This window comes from Anguilla rostrata, chromosome 7 (genome assembly GCF_018555375.3).
Source record: "Anguilla rostrata isolate EN2019 chromosome 7, ASM1855537v3, whole genome shotgun sequence".
Taxonomy (NCBI): domain Eukaryota; kingdom Metazoa; phylum Chordata; class Actinopteri; order Anguilliformes; family Anguillidae; genus Anguilla; species Anguilla rostrata.
The window spans coordinates 50,746,311-50,761,135 of record NC_057939.1 but is presented as its reverse complement, the minus strand read 5'-3'; the positions used below and the strand labels follow the sequence as shown (position 1 = coordinate 50,761,135).

The window sequence follows — 14,825 nt, the reverse complement described above, 5'->3', positions numbered from 1 at the left end:
AACGGACAACCATACAAGTTGAGACAAGTCAGTGTTCTTTGTGTAATTCTGCTAGTCCAAAAAGAGACACAACGTGATATAAAATTTAATTGATAAAAGAACAGTGCGAGCGATCTGGAAACACAACGGAGCTCTTAGCAACGTGAACATGGGGCGATGACATCAGGCTGCCCGGCACAGACAGGGAGCATCACCCAACTGAATGTGGCCTTGTCTAACAGAGCAGCACGAACAGAGGACAGAGGATAGAGGCAGCTCCTAACAGCTGTTCCCCGGGAGCAGATCTTGTCTCACACAATATGCTTTCAGGCATTATGTGAAAACCATGTCTCGTTTAAATGCCATTCAAAAGCTTTATCAGAATTCAAAGATTTTTTCCACTGGATATTCAGGACAGTGCGCACTGATGCATGAACAAGAAAACACACACACACACACACACAAACACACATATACAGAAACACTGCTTAGTGTTGCATAATCTCTGATAGAGTAAGGTATACTAGATCAATCAAGATAGAAAAACAGATAGATACAGTAGATAGAAAGACAGATAGATAGATAAATAGAAAGATAAATTTAGTAGATAGATAGACAGATAGACAAATAGACATACAGACAGATTACTGACTGAGGTACTGACTGAGCAGTTATGCACAGAGCACACTTTGACACTCTGTATCGTCTGACCAATCACAGCGGTGCACGCTCCAACGATATTTAACGCACTACAACTTACTCTTAACAACTGATATAATGCACTACTATTGCCCTCTCATAGTTGTGCCAAAAAAAAAGGAAAAAAGAAAACATACTATAGGTAACGGTTCTGGCAGCATTTCAAGATATGGTTTCTCAAAGCTTGCAAAGGCAAGTCCTATTATGCATACATACGTACAAACACACACACACACACACACACAGACACACACATACTGTGCACAATATAATAAAATCCACTCTGTGAATTAAGTACCCCAGATATGGCTTACCTTCATGTTGTTATTCTTTGACAGAGAAGGTTAGTGTTATTGCTTCACAGAGAAGGTTAGTGTTTCTAAAGGCAGTTTCGCCAGCGATTCGTATTATTTAACCTCTATTATTCTACAGCTGATCCCACGCAACGCTCAGCCCGGTCGGTACAAGTACGTACGCTAGCCTCACAACAAGGAGACGACAAAGCGCGGTAACCGATCTTTAAATGGCAACGGGAAGTCGCGCGACTGGAATGCTAATCGGCGAGCCGCCGCCACCGCCACCGCTTCTTACGTCTCTCAGCAAAACGAACACGAAGGCCGAGCGCATTAAAACGTCACGAAACGAGCGTGCGATTGTCTCGTTTAATTTTATTTACATTTCCCGCCTTTGAACCGGTGACATCAGCGGCCCGGGTTTTGATGACTCAAAAGGCTTTCCGCTCGTACTGCAGAGGAGCGCGAGGGCAGGAGATGACATTTGCGCCGCGTCTGGTACATCGTTCCCTTCCCGCTCTTTTTACGGTCTGCACTGTGGAGTGTGGAGAAAGGGCGACCATTTCATGTTTTGGGCATGTGGGTCATTTACAAGGCCCTTTCCAACTTATATACAACACCAACAACAACGATAATAACAATAAGACGTATCACTAATTTGAAAATGTCGGCTTTTAAGAGTAAGCAATTGTTCTACTCTTCTGCATCATACACACAGGGTCTTTTTTTTCTATATATATATATATATATATATAGGGTACAGTGCTCCAGAGTGACAGGAACATGTGGAAGATGTGCTTAATTCTTTACGTCCTCAAAGATTCCACCGCTTCAAAGGCAGTTAAATGTGTCACGGTTTGAGCACCGGGAGAGCAGAAGGAGAAATATACGTACCGGAGCACTAAATCCAGCTTCAGAGCGCGCGAGGAGAAAGCATCAAGGTTTTTTTCCATTTAAAAATTTTTTTTTTTTTACACCGTACTGGGGTTCGCGCGCTTCACTACGAACCCCGGGGCCGCGTTCTGTTTTGATCAGCGGACTATGAAAGGGAATATGAGTTTGGAAATGATTTCCGAGCGGCGGCGGGGGATGGGGGGAAGCTAACCCCGGGCAGCGCGGCGGTACGGACCGTTAAAGCACCCCCTCCTTAAGAATCGGGCTTATTTGGAAATGAAAGAGGCAAAAGGGAAATCTCATTTCGGCTGCCACGTCCCGCAGCGGAACGTGAAGTGTATCGGGCTGATCACCACGAAGCTCTGATCATTAATCCATTAGGGTCAGGGTGCCACATACATTTCGGACGCGGTGAACTTGCTGTGGTTTTTGGAGGGGGGGGGATGATGATGTGCTGCAGAGCCATATATGCATGATGATATTCAGCATCGATATTTCAGACAGAGAGAAATGAGTGGTGAATGGAGACTGCTGCCTATGTCGATGCATGTCACTGTCCAAAGAACGCTCCCAGGACAAAAAAAGAGTAAAAAAAAACACCGAACACCTTTGATCTAATCATTCGCTACTTACAGAAAAACTCAAATTACGCCTTTTGACATGACTATGTAAATGAAGTTATTATACTTAATTTAATATTATTGATGGATTAATATGGAACACAAGGTAGCATGTGTGAAAAGTGCCACTGAAATTCAATTTGCTCATTACAGACCCTACTCAACGTTCTAATTAAGCAATATTAACAATCGCTTTCTGCTGGTTCCCCCTTTTCTCTCCGATTTGGAATATCGAATCATAATTATGAGAGCTGATTACAGACCTCCGCTTCTGTGATTTTGGAGAGCGGAGACAGGCACACCATGTCAGCTGCCACCTCTTATCACTCACACACAGACTGTGAGGCAGACACTTTATTTGCGGCTTACAGTAACTGGAGGACTTGCGGGCTCCTGCCTAGCCACTAGGGGTCAGTAGAGAGTGGCGACTCACGGCTATCCTGGCAGACTCAAACGGCCCCATCCCTGGACGCTAGAGCCAACAGGGCAATGCTCTGTGGGGCTGCAGGGCCACAGTCAACGCTTACACAGTCCGGATCCAATATCGGACCATGAACAGTAAAATGTTCAGTGTTAAATCAACTCTCACAGAGTAAATATGCACACAACTGGCCTCATTTGTACTCTGGTGAAGAGTTGAATGAATACCAAACTTTTTATTGCATGGTATCTATCCATGCAACAGTGACCCACCAGCCCAGCATTGATTTTGTTTGGCTGCATTCGTGTTCATCCTTATTTATGAGTAATAAATTAACAATAGCACAATTCAATAACAGACTCATACTCAAAGTTATCAAAGTATCTTTCCAATGTAATCTGGCAAATCACATATAAAACGATCATCATGACATCCTGGACCAATAAAATAATCAAGTGAGAAATACCTAATCATTCATTGTCTGGAATGTCTGACTTGGCAAAACCGATCAGTACTTCTGTGTATTCAGAGGAAAATAACTTATAGCATAAATACATTTTTTATGGTATTTTTCCATCATGACTGGTAGTCAATACCTGTGACAGTGGGAAAGCCACTGTTGCTAGACTGATGATTTCTGTATTAAGAAACAGACCTTATATATGAAAATATGCATATGAAATGACCTCTATCTTCAGCTCATAAAGCTCCTGAGTGTGTCTGTTTTATTTAATGGAAATATCTAACTATGACCATCGGTGTCATTAAAAAAAGAGAGAGAAAAAAAAGACAGACCTTTACAGCGCTGTTCAACAAACCAAATAATGAGCAATCCATTTCTACGCCTCATAAAAATAAAATGAAAAAAAAAAAAAATTGGAGAGTTTACATCTGGAGTTACTTCAGCAAGGTATCATTTTCCTAAACTGATGTTCAAAGTCCGCAAGCACAATTTCAGCACTCAGTGTACAAAACACCGCTCTGGGACCTTTGGATATTTCGCTGGAGGGCGATTAGAAGAATACACGTCTGACCCACTACATCCCAGAAGCCGTTAGAAGGACATTAATGCACCATTCAGGACACGTCAGGTCCCGGTTCCCCAGCTGACAATTGACAATCAGAGCATATGGGATCAAATCTTCCGGAATGCAAAAAATGATTATTTTTATTCATATTTAATAACATGCTTTAGTGTGTGGGTGGGTGGGTGCAACACTGAAAGAAAATCAGTATAGACCAATGATGCAAACAACCAAAAACAGCAACTCTCTCATAGAAAGCTGCTTACAAACACCAGAGGACTGTAAGATAATACTTCCTGTGCCACAATAATGGAGACAAATCTATTATGTTTCTTGGACAACAATCTCTGTGATCTCTCTGTGAAGTGTACAGCAACGATACAGTTTCAGTGTTAATTCAAATGTCAGTCTGAATTTACAAGGGCAACTGTACTGGTGTGGTGACAATATCAAAAAAATGGAATTGGATCTCTGTATTCACATAGCTGTAGCAAAATAAACAGTTCCTCAAATGGAATGCGGTTAATGAAGAGATTTCCAATGTGCTACACAACAGAACACTGATTCACAGGTAGTTCAGTAAAAGACAGAATGTTAAATTCCCATCTTGACCCGCTAATGAAACATAATAACACTGGAACACAGGTGACATGCAAGTAAGACGTGAGATACATTGGATATTAAATTACACGCTAGATCACCTAGTTAGATAAGCTCAGGAAAAGGTATTGCCTATGCCCCACAAGAGCATGAAAAGGTGTGTGTGCGGTCTGCTTGCGTTTGGGTGTGTGTGCGTGCGCGTGTGTTCCCATCGTGCAAAGCATTCCTACATCTTCAATAAGGAAGAATACAGGACTAAATATAGGAAAAAAATTTGTTGGTTATTGACGGTAACAACATAGCAGAAATGATTCTGGCTGTAAGACACATATCCTGCAGGCCAGCACCAATGAACACAATGAAACGAATATCAAATCATCTCTCTCTCTCTCTCTCTCTGAAATAGCTCTGCTGTGCTTCACACTGCTCGTGTTGTGTAAATGTTATATGCGTATGTTATGTAAATGCTTATATGCTAATGTCATGTAAATGCTCATATGCTTATTTCAGTCTTATTTTATTTCTCCACTTCAATTCCCCAAGAAAGTATTTTTTAAACAACCAGTACTGCATGCAGTCTCTCTCTCTGTCTGTCTCTGTCTCTTTCTCTCTCTCTCTCTGTCTCCCATCCTCCCCGAAAATCCATCTCTCCCTCTCTCCCTCCAGATCCAGGCTTCTCAGTACGTTTGGCCGAGAAATCTTTGACAGCAGCTGAATTACGGATTTTGCAAGCAAGCCCAGCTCCCATCTGCATGGAAAACGCATAAAAAAACAACATGCGCAGTTCATTCCTCGCTGGGTCCCCCCCGGCTCAGTTCTTTCAGAACGTCTGACTGCGGAAGAACAGGACAGCAGGCCCAGACAAGCACATTTAAGACACCACTTTCATTACCATGATCTATATTGTTGACTATCACACACACACAAAAAATATTTCCGTTAATGCAGCCGCAATTCGGGACACCAAACTGCAGCCATTATAGTCAACCATCACGTTATTAAGCTGACACTCAATATTCTGTGTGTCACAAATGGGTAAGTGTATTGAGAGATCACAGGCAAGTCATCTCTCGGAACTCAAGACCTCCATACTTAATTTTTCCAAGTGCATATAAAGACCAAATTGGGAACATAGTCTGGAAACTAAATTTATTTTACAGTGCAACGGGCTAATGGGGAGACTGAGACAGTTGATTAATAAAATGTACTCCACAGTCTACTTTACAGGCTTTCTGAGGTTATTTCATTATTGGCAGAGAGATATGATTTGGATTTATTACAATATGGTAGATGGCTTAACACAAAGAGACATTACTACAGCCAAATTTATTCACGAAACAGAAATTTTTAACATCCTGAAGGGTTACCACAAATTGAAATGAATGGGGGGGGAGAGATAATATTCAGATATTATCAAAGAATATTCAAATTAAGCTTTTGGCATTCAGAATGCTTTTGCGAGTTATTGTTTAAACTTTTCTAGAGTAAAAGCTTCACCTCGTGCAATGTTTACACCATTCTACCCTTCCAGCACAGTAAAATTGGAAGATATTAACAGTGCATTATCCTAAGCTTTTTCTAAACTGTGAGGTTTAGCCAAGACTGCTCTGCAATTGGCTCTATGAAAAAACGATAATGCTATTTTAATTCATATTCAAACAATTCATAGAAAAACAAACTAAAAGAATAATAAATAAAAAATCCACAACGCATGTGTTGTTAAAGCAGTACACATTCTTGAAGTCAGCATAGCCAAGTTAAGGGAAAGTAAACTGTAAATAAAAGCAAATTAAAACTTAAAAAAAAAGAATTTAACCCGAATTACCACATAGCTTTTTCTTCTATTTTAAAGCAGTTACATATGTCTGAGAGACAGATGAGGCAGTTTCTCTCAACCTAAACTGAGTGACAGTCTAAAGACAGTGCTTGTCTTATTTAATGATGATAAAGTCATATATTTATTTTGTAATGGGAAAGATATTTTTTACACATCTCAATTAACCAAAAATTGGATCAGGATGAGACAAGAGGAAAAGTAATTTATCTTATATCGTGCGGCTATATCAGGAGCAGAAAATCTGAGAATGAAAAAGCATGCTCGTATTTTTTATGATTGACAGATCAGAAAAAGAAAGCTAAATTGCTTAAACTGTCTCTTTAGCAAACTGTCTCTCATTACCCTTTCATATTTTAATAATCATTATATAATGATAGCTTATTATAATTTAAAGTGCAGCATATTCACAATGAATTTGCATTGATATAATTATCTTTATGATGCCACCTATTCCACTAATTGCATATCCCAAATATTATGCATATTTCTCAATGCACTTCACCATCTCCTAATCAAAGTCGAATGTATAGGGAGTGAAGACTCCTGCAAAATAATTACTCTTCCCTGTTATCGGAACATTAGACAAATATGAAAAACCTTTCTGGTCAGACTATGGGGGCTGAGGCAACTCAATAGTATATTGTGATAAATCATTCTGCTCTACTTCCTCTTTATAGAAGTCCACACACTGCTACTAGTGGTGGCGGGGTTTTCAACGAATGCAGTAGTTATTGCTCAATGTCATTTAAGGCTAATGCAATATAATTACCATAATTGCACAACCGCGATTCCAGACACAAAGGCAATATACTCAGTAATTCCTCGGACGACCTGGTGACGTTTTGATCTGGACACGCAGAACTGAAAATGTGGGGGGGGGGAGGGGGGTAGGGGGGGCTTTGTTCTCGAAAGACAGACCGCTATCAGGGCACTTAAGGACGCCTTGGGGGGCGTGGTAGCTTAGAGGTTTGGAAGTTCACCCTCGGTCATTCCGATCGGCTCTGAACTCCAAAGTAAATGGACCAGAAGAGGAATATTACGCGGCAGAACAATCATTTCCATGAAGGCATCGTCGTTTTCAAGGAGATGAGCTTCCACCATTTATAAGGGCACTGACTGGACAGACACACAGTATTTCAGATATAAGCTCTGTGGCATGAGGAATATAAAGACCTGCTGTCATCGCCCAGGCTGAAGACACACAAACAGCCTAAACGCTGCTTCAGCAGCATCCAACGGAAATTATTCACCAGTTACCAAACGACAGCATGTTCAATTTTGGGAAAATTCTTTTGAGGGAATTTTTGTTCGACTCGTGAATTTCTGAGGTCCAAGTAAACTATATTTTTATAGTTTATTTATACAAAAAAAGGGGCGAAACACTTGGTGTTCTACTTGTACATGTCAGGCAATAAGAACACACGAAATGATACATTGCTAGTTTCATATTCAAGCTATTAATTGGTTACATGAGCAGATCTGACAGTACCTTTTTATCTTAAGAAATACCCATGTACACCAGAACCAGATTTAAGCTGTGATTGATGGTTCTGTGATGTAATGTATTAAAGCAAAGTTCAGAAAAAAGAAAATCCAGTTGTGATTTATTAATAGCTCACGAGAAACTATTTCAATTTTTCATCTCAATGTTATTTTTTAGCCTTCAAACTATAGTGTGACTCTTCCCTTAAGAAAAAAAAACCCGCAAAGGTCTAAAATTGAACTGCTCTCCTCTTCAGCTTTGAACTTCTATGTCTTTTAATAATTAAACTCAGCTGAATCCGAATGAATCCAAGCCATCACAAACTCAGACGTGTAGGTATCAGGAATGGGGCTCATACTACTGTAATAACCTTATAGGGCAGTTTATATTCTGCAAATATATGCGTACAAATGCACATACATTCAGAAGTCATGCATGCCAAAGCCATTGAAAAGAAATGAAAAAAAAAAAAAACAGGCATCTGACCCCTACACGCCAGTGTGTACAATAAACACATTGACATGCAGGCAATCAAACAAGCACACACAAAGATACACACCCACACACACAAGAAATAACTCTCTGCATCTCTGGCTCTCTCTCTCTGAGATATTTCCCTTCTCTAATGAAACACTTCCTCACTGCCCATACCCATCCTGTACGTGATTCCAGCTGTACTAGAGTCAAAAGTCAAGGTTTGACACTGATGCCCTTCCCCCTTGGATAAAACAAAAAGGCACGGGGACACTCCAAAGGGGCTTTTTGGTAACACCACCGATCAGGCGGACGAATCAGGAAGTGCGCTGCGTCCACAGGCCCGCCCAAAGTTTTCACCACAGGAACGGCTACTCAGGAAAGCGTGGGTTAGCTCCGCTGCTTAACGCGTTTCAGCACCTGCAGTCGGCGTCCACATCTATGCAAGCAGGCAAATTACAGTCTGTTATTCAGGCTGTGAGACTGCCTCCCCTCCCCTCCCCTCCCCTCCCCTCGCCTTGCGTTTGACAACACCCGCCAGTCCAGTGCAGCTATCTGACAGAGTGCCCCGTTTCTGACAGTCCCCATCGCCCCAGGGGGGGAGGAGGGGGAGAGAGGGGAGAGAGAGAGAGAGAGAGGAGGAGAGGAGGGAGGATGAGAGAGAGGGGGGAGGAGAGATAGAGGTGGAGGACAGCAGAAGAGGAGAGAGAGAGGGAGGGGGGGAGAGGGAGAGAGAGACAGACAGAGGGAGAGAACGTCACCATGTCGCAGCGACCGCGAGGGGGAATGATAAAACTTTCATTTCTTCACACGCGTGTTGACATGAGCGCGCGGGATAAAGTCTGACATGTTTGTAACTCCAGCGCGGGCTTATCAACGTTGCGCTTCCTGCTTTTCTGACAGTTACTGGCGCCGAGGTTTGTCAAGACAACGGCGTGTGTCAGAAAGATGGAGCCTCGCGAAGCCGAGCGCAAACGTTTCCGCTGATCACAGGTGACGGGACGAGCCGCCCTGTCCTAACGTACGGGGCCTTTTGGGGTCAAGGGTTTTTTTGGGGTGCAGTAGTCAGCAGTTCATTTTCTTTTTTTATCAGCATCAAAACAACAAGAAAGCATCTTTGACTATTATTATTATTATTATTGGGGCAGCACAGTGGTCTAGTAGGTAGCACTGTCACCTCACAGCAAGAAGGTGCTTGGTTCAAATCCCAGCTGGGATTGGACAAGGTACACTTGCCAACATCATGCCCATATGATGCGAGCGGCATTACACTGCTAAGTTATAAACGCCTGCATACCTCAATTAAATACCTTCAGTGGGTTTTATTTTCCCGAATTACGGGACTACATCGCCTCGTCAGGGTGAAAAAACTATTCTCCTTAATTCATTTTGGATACGCATACACAGCTGGAAACACCTCAACATCAATTATTCCATTACAAATAATGTTTAAGTTCTATCATTCTTACACTGTCAAGTTGACTATAAATCTGGTTTCCACATTTTTTAAACCGTGTCTGCTTAACAGACAGCAGACAATTGGGAATCCCTAATTTCAGACAAAACAAATAACAACAACAACGACGCCAACAACAATAAATATCATTAAGAAGGCAACATGGCAGATAGTGTAAAAGCGCTATTGGCTGGACCAATCTGAACTCGCCTTTATTTTCGGTAAAAGAAACGGCAGCCCAGCAGCCCGGCTCTGTGAGCGGCCCCCAGCCGGGAGATAATAATGTGTAACTGCATAAAGCAGAGCTTTAGGGCACATTTTCTCCCTCCTCTTCTTTTAATAAAAGCACAAATCAAAAGAAAAATCCATCTCGGGGCATTCCTTTCTTCCTCCTCTGCATGGGGTAATGTGTCAGTGGTCAAAAACACATTACGAGAAGCATCGAAAATACCTCGAAAACTTGTATTTATGTCAACATAAAATTATTAGGTTATGATGTATGGGAAATGCAATGATGCAATTCTAAAAACAGGAAGCAATTGGTCTTATATTTAGCACTGGGACAATGAACCCCCTTGCTCATAGCTTATAAGTGATGTATTGCTGTAGCAGTACCACCTTCATTAAAAAGGACTGCATACTGCATATGCAAACAGAAGGGATGAGGAATTTTTAGCTTCATGTATATAAACCATACACATAATTTCACAGCATTATTTTTCTCTGCATTCGATCAAAATTGTATGAATCACGCATGAGTCTGAGCTAAGCCACTGAATACGAGCTTCGCAAAAAATGAAGCCAGATCCATTGTCTTGTTTCATCTCGAAGACTGTACAACACATCTATTAAAAAACCCCTCTGCTTACCCTCCGCAGCTTTCCATACCTGGAGCCAGTCATTTCTCCCGCAGTGATCCTCACAGAGGAAAAGGCTATCCAGTTTCACAGAAGAAAGGCCGCTTGTCAGTCATGGGTTATGCGTTTAGCGGTAACGGTAGCGGTAATACAGTCTGACTTGCCTATTGCTTTGCATAGCATTGTGCGTTTCGGTTGAAGATGCATTTCCTCAGATGGAGGGAATAGGTTTAGCCTATCCAATTCCAAGTCAGCTAATATTTTCACGAAAATATTGGATCCATTCAGTCTCTCTCAAAGAGAAGTGATTTTAACTTAATGCAAACTCCCGTACTTTGGGACATATCTTGAAGCTGGGATGACGTCACAGAAAGTAACGTGATCACGATGCGTGATTACAAGAAGGTTAGCCGGCTAGCTCAGGGAAAGATCACCGAGGTTTTAAAAAAAATAAAAAAATAAAAAAAATCCCAAAATACAGTAATTTCAGTGTAATTAAATAATTAAAATGTATTTGTAAAAATATAACTACAACAAATTATCAAGTTCACAGCATACTCACACTTTTAGGAAAACAGCCCCGCTGCTGTTTTCACCTGCCATTATTTTAACAGAAGACTGAGGTAATCGCAAAGACTTATGGGATATCCTTCCTGGCAAAGGATACATGCGACACTGCCTTCAAAAGCGTCGGAATGAAGACACCTTAGCAGGTTATCATTTTTGGCCAACTCGATGTCTTCCTGCCTTAAAATACTGCCTGCAAGGGGAGCGTTTTCGCTGTCTGAGACTCAGCCATCGATTGGGGGGAACATTTAAGTCGAAACGTCACAGCAGGCCCAGTGTTCCATTAAGCGCTAAGCCCTGACAGATGTGGCAAAGCGCCCACATGCTAATTTGTTATCTGATGGACTACACCTGTTATCAGCTTCCAACTCCTTTTCTGCCAATGGCTTTTCAGCCACCTCGGGGTGAAAATCACATGCTTATATATCCGTCTCGTATCTCAGATCGGCCTGGACGTGCGTTTTGAGCCATTTGCGCTGAGACGAGGAAAAATTTCAGCTAGAAGTTGTCTTCACAAAGTTTCACACGTTTTGCATTCAACAACAGCGTTGCATATGCTGCGAGGACATCGTGTTCACAGCTAGCGTTTTCAAAAATATTTGTGTAGACTTCACAAACACCCTTCGATGTTTCAGAATACGTTTCAGAACTGGAAAATCTGATTTAATTTCTTTGCTTTGCCAAAAAAAAAAAAAAAGCACACTGGTAAAAGCACACAAAGTAAGCATTTGTTAACGGCATGCTCAGGGAAATGATGTCATAGAACAAGGGAGGCATGGGTAATGAGTAAGTAACCTGAGAAGGTGAGAGATGGACCTTGGCCGAGACCAAGATAGAGAAGCAATGTCCAAAACAAAATTACAATAAATGAATAAATAACTAGACAATGCATGCCATGCTGAAATTTGCATTCAAATTCGTATAGATGTCAATCTGCAAAACAGCAAAAATGAACAAATGAATAAATAAATACAAACAAGCATTACATTGGTCTAGGCCCAAATGCAAATGATCCCACGATTTACACACAAGCAGAAGCACAACGGGGTTCGCTCAGTCAGCGGACGCACATTTGCTCGTATTTGCCATGCCACAATGGGAACCTCAGGATGGGAAAGAGGATAAGGTAACTGTACCTGCACATACACCCGGCAAAAACGTTCCCGTTTCTGCAGCTGCAACCCCAAAACAATTCATTAGCACAGGTACGCACGACACACACAACGTTAATCAACATCACCCCTGATTTTAATTCATTACGGGGTCTCTGTTTTACATAAACTCCAAGAAAACTGCACTGCACATTAATTATTCCCCGTCTCAGAGAACAACAAAACAATCAAACGATGCTTAATTGGCTCAGAAATCAGCAACACAACCCAACTGGGGATTGAACTCAGACATCGTCCTGATTCAAGTGTGGTTGTTCCAAGGTTGTAGTTTTTTCCCCGTTTGTTGAGCAGGAAAAAAAAAACAAAACATTTTTTATCTTCCACATGAATTAAAAATGAACTTGACAAGATTTACACCAAAGTCTGGATACAATCAGGCTCCAACAAAAGGTATGTTCTTTTTTACTTTTAGAACGTCTTGTGACCGCATGTTAAAAACGGACTGAATGTTCTAAGTATTTTTTTACTTTCCAAACAAAGTAGAAAAGCATGTGAATGAGCAGAGGTGTGTGCTGTCAATCACCTCTGCTCCTTACTCTATAGTTCATCAGTTGAGCTGTGCAGATATTGCATCAGAAGAGAACATAACGCACAGCTGCGCAGACAGACTGCAGGCACCTGATTGGACAGCGGAGTAACCACTTCTACTAACCCTCATTAAACCCCCCAAAAATGTCCTGTTGTAGAGTCACCTCTAACCCCTTTCTTCAAGGTCATCACACATTTTACAATATTAATTTATCTAGAAAACTTTCAACTTTAAAACATGTTTCTCAGACAATTCATTCAAAGTGTTTTTGAAGTGCTTTGTTTGCCTTCACAGATCTCTATTGATGATTTCCGATGATGAGGTTTTCTAATACATGGCATTGTCTTTACATGCGAACACCTGTTTAAAATCACCACTCACTGCATTGGCTGTGGTCCACTTCCTATGATTTTAATCGTGAAATAAAGTATGCACAGATCTTACTGTACTTTGAGTGTGAATAGAAATTGGTCATTGTGCCTCATGTGAATAGCACATATAACATTACAGGAATTTAATCCAAAACAATGATAAACATATTGAAGAAGATGGTTTTATTTCACTTGTAATTAAATTACTTCTATGCAAAAATAAGATCTGAGTGTGAATAATTATGGTGACATGATTAGCAAGATATTTCTGAGTTCTAATTCCATTAACTTTTTTGCAGAAAATTAGACAATTATGTTGTTCTGTTTGTTGCATGGTAACACGAGATTTATTTTTGTTTTGCTGAACATGAAGCGATACAAACACTTCCCACCTGTTGGTCAATGCGTAGGCAAAAATTAAATTAAATTTATGAATGCTTGAGAAAAAATCAAACACATCACCAGATGATCAAAATTCTGAGACACAACAGGGTTAAACACAAATGACTTACTGATTATCAAACCAGCAAGCACACTGCATTCAGCTAGCTTAGCAGGGCTACAGAGGGTTGCCATCTAATGTGTTTGCATTGCTTTTTTGAATCAGGTCCAGTGTGCCTGTTTTCTCCTCTAACTTGAGGTATAATTTCATTAAAAATAAAGCTTTTGGAAGTTTCACGGTGACTGCCATCTGGGACAGTCCACTCCTTGTATTTACCGAATCTCCAGAACAGACGAGGATATAGGACAGCACTTTTTTAATCTTCAAGAAACCTGGCACATCCATTTATTTTCCTTATTATTTTATAATTTTAATTTTATATTAAGTCTGCATTTAATTGTTTCCTGACGAACCTGGTCACAGAACTTTTTATATTTGATTTCTAATTAAAGAAAAGTGACATCTACGCAACATATGTTTTTGTTCAGATCTGTAACGAGTCTTTTAAAGCACTCTCATATCGGAACTGGGAAGACCATCTCCTTCAGGACTGTCACGCCCTGATAGATAACACATATCCTTCTTCTGGTTTGGTGCACCAAAACTTTATTTGATTGTTCGTGCTGCTTGTATCCACTCTAGCTATGCTTACAGGTTGTGGGGTACAATTTCCTCTCGAGGGAGGTGGTAGGGCGTGACACTGAATCGCTTCCTTAAGCCAAGCGTGCATAACTCCAGTCCTGGAGGACCAGTATTAGAGGCTGGATTTTCATGTGCTTCAGCTCTTAGGAGCTCAATGACTGAAAAGTCATTGATTGGCTAAAGGGTCTCAACACCCGGGTTCTAAAGCCTTGTAATTGGCTGCTGCTTTAAAGGAAGTAACAGAACAGTGGCGTTCCGCAACCCAGAGTTAAACTAGCATAGTAGCTGAGAAAAGCAATAGAGGATGCAGTGAGTAGCAATGCAAGCGTCGCTTTTCAGAAGCTTTAATGGGGCGCGCAGTGGGGCCGGGGGGGGGGGGGGGGGGAAGTGGGGGAAAGTGCTCGGGGGTGACGATCCGTCAGATCCGATCGGTGCCGCAGGAGCGCCCAGCCACCGCCACCGCC

General features: G+C 41.4%; 1 protein-coding gene across 18 annotated transcripts in view; it reads right to left on the bottom strand.

The window, feature by feature from the left end:
* Window positions 1-14,825, bottom strand: part of LOC135259947 (adhesion G protein-coupled receptor L3-like) — a 220,635-nt gene that overhangs the window by 54,552 nt on the left and 151,258 nt on the right. For 16 of the 18 annotated variants that reach the window (XM_064344915.1, XM_064344917.1, XM_064344920.1 and 13 more), the window contains one exon: window positions 12,342-12,380. The exons of the other annotated variants lie outside the window; for them this stretch is intronic. In XM_064344915.1, coding sequence (XP_064200985.1) covers window positions 12,342-12,380 — 39 coding nt within the window. The remainder of the gene's footprint in view (window positions 1-12,341; window positions 12,381-14,825) is intronic. 18 annotated transcript variants of the gene reach the window in all.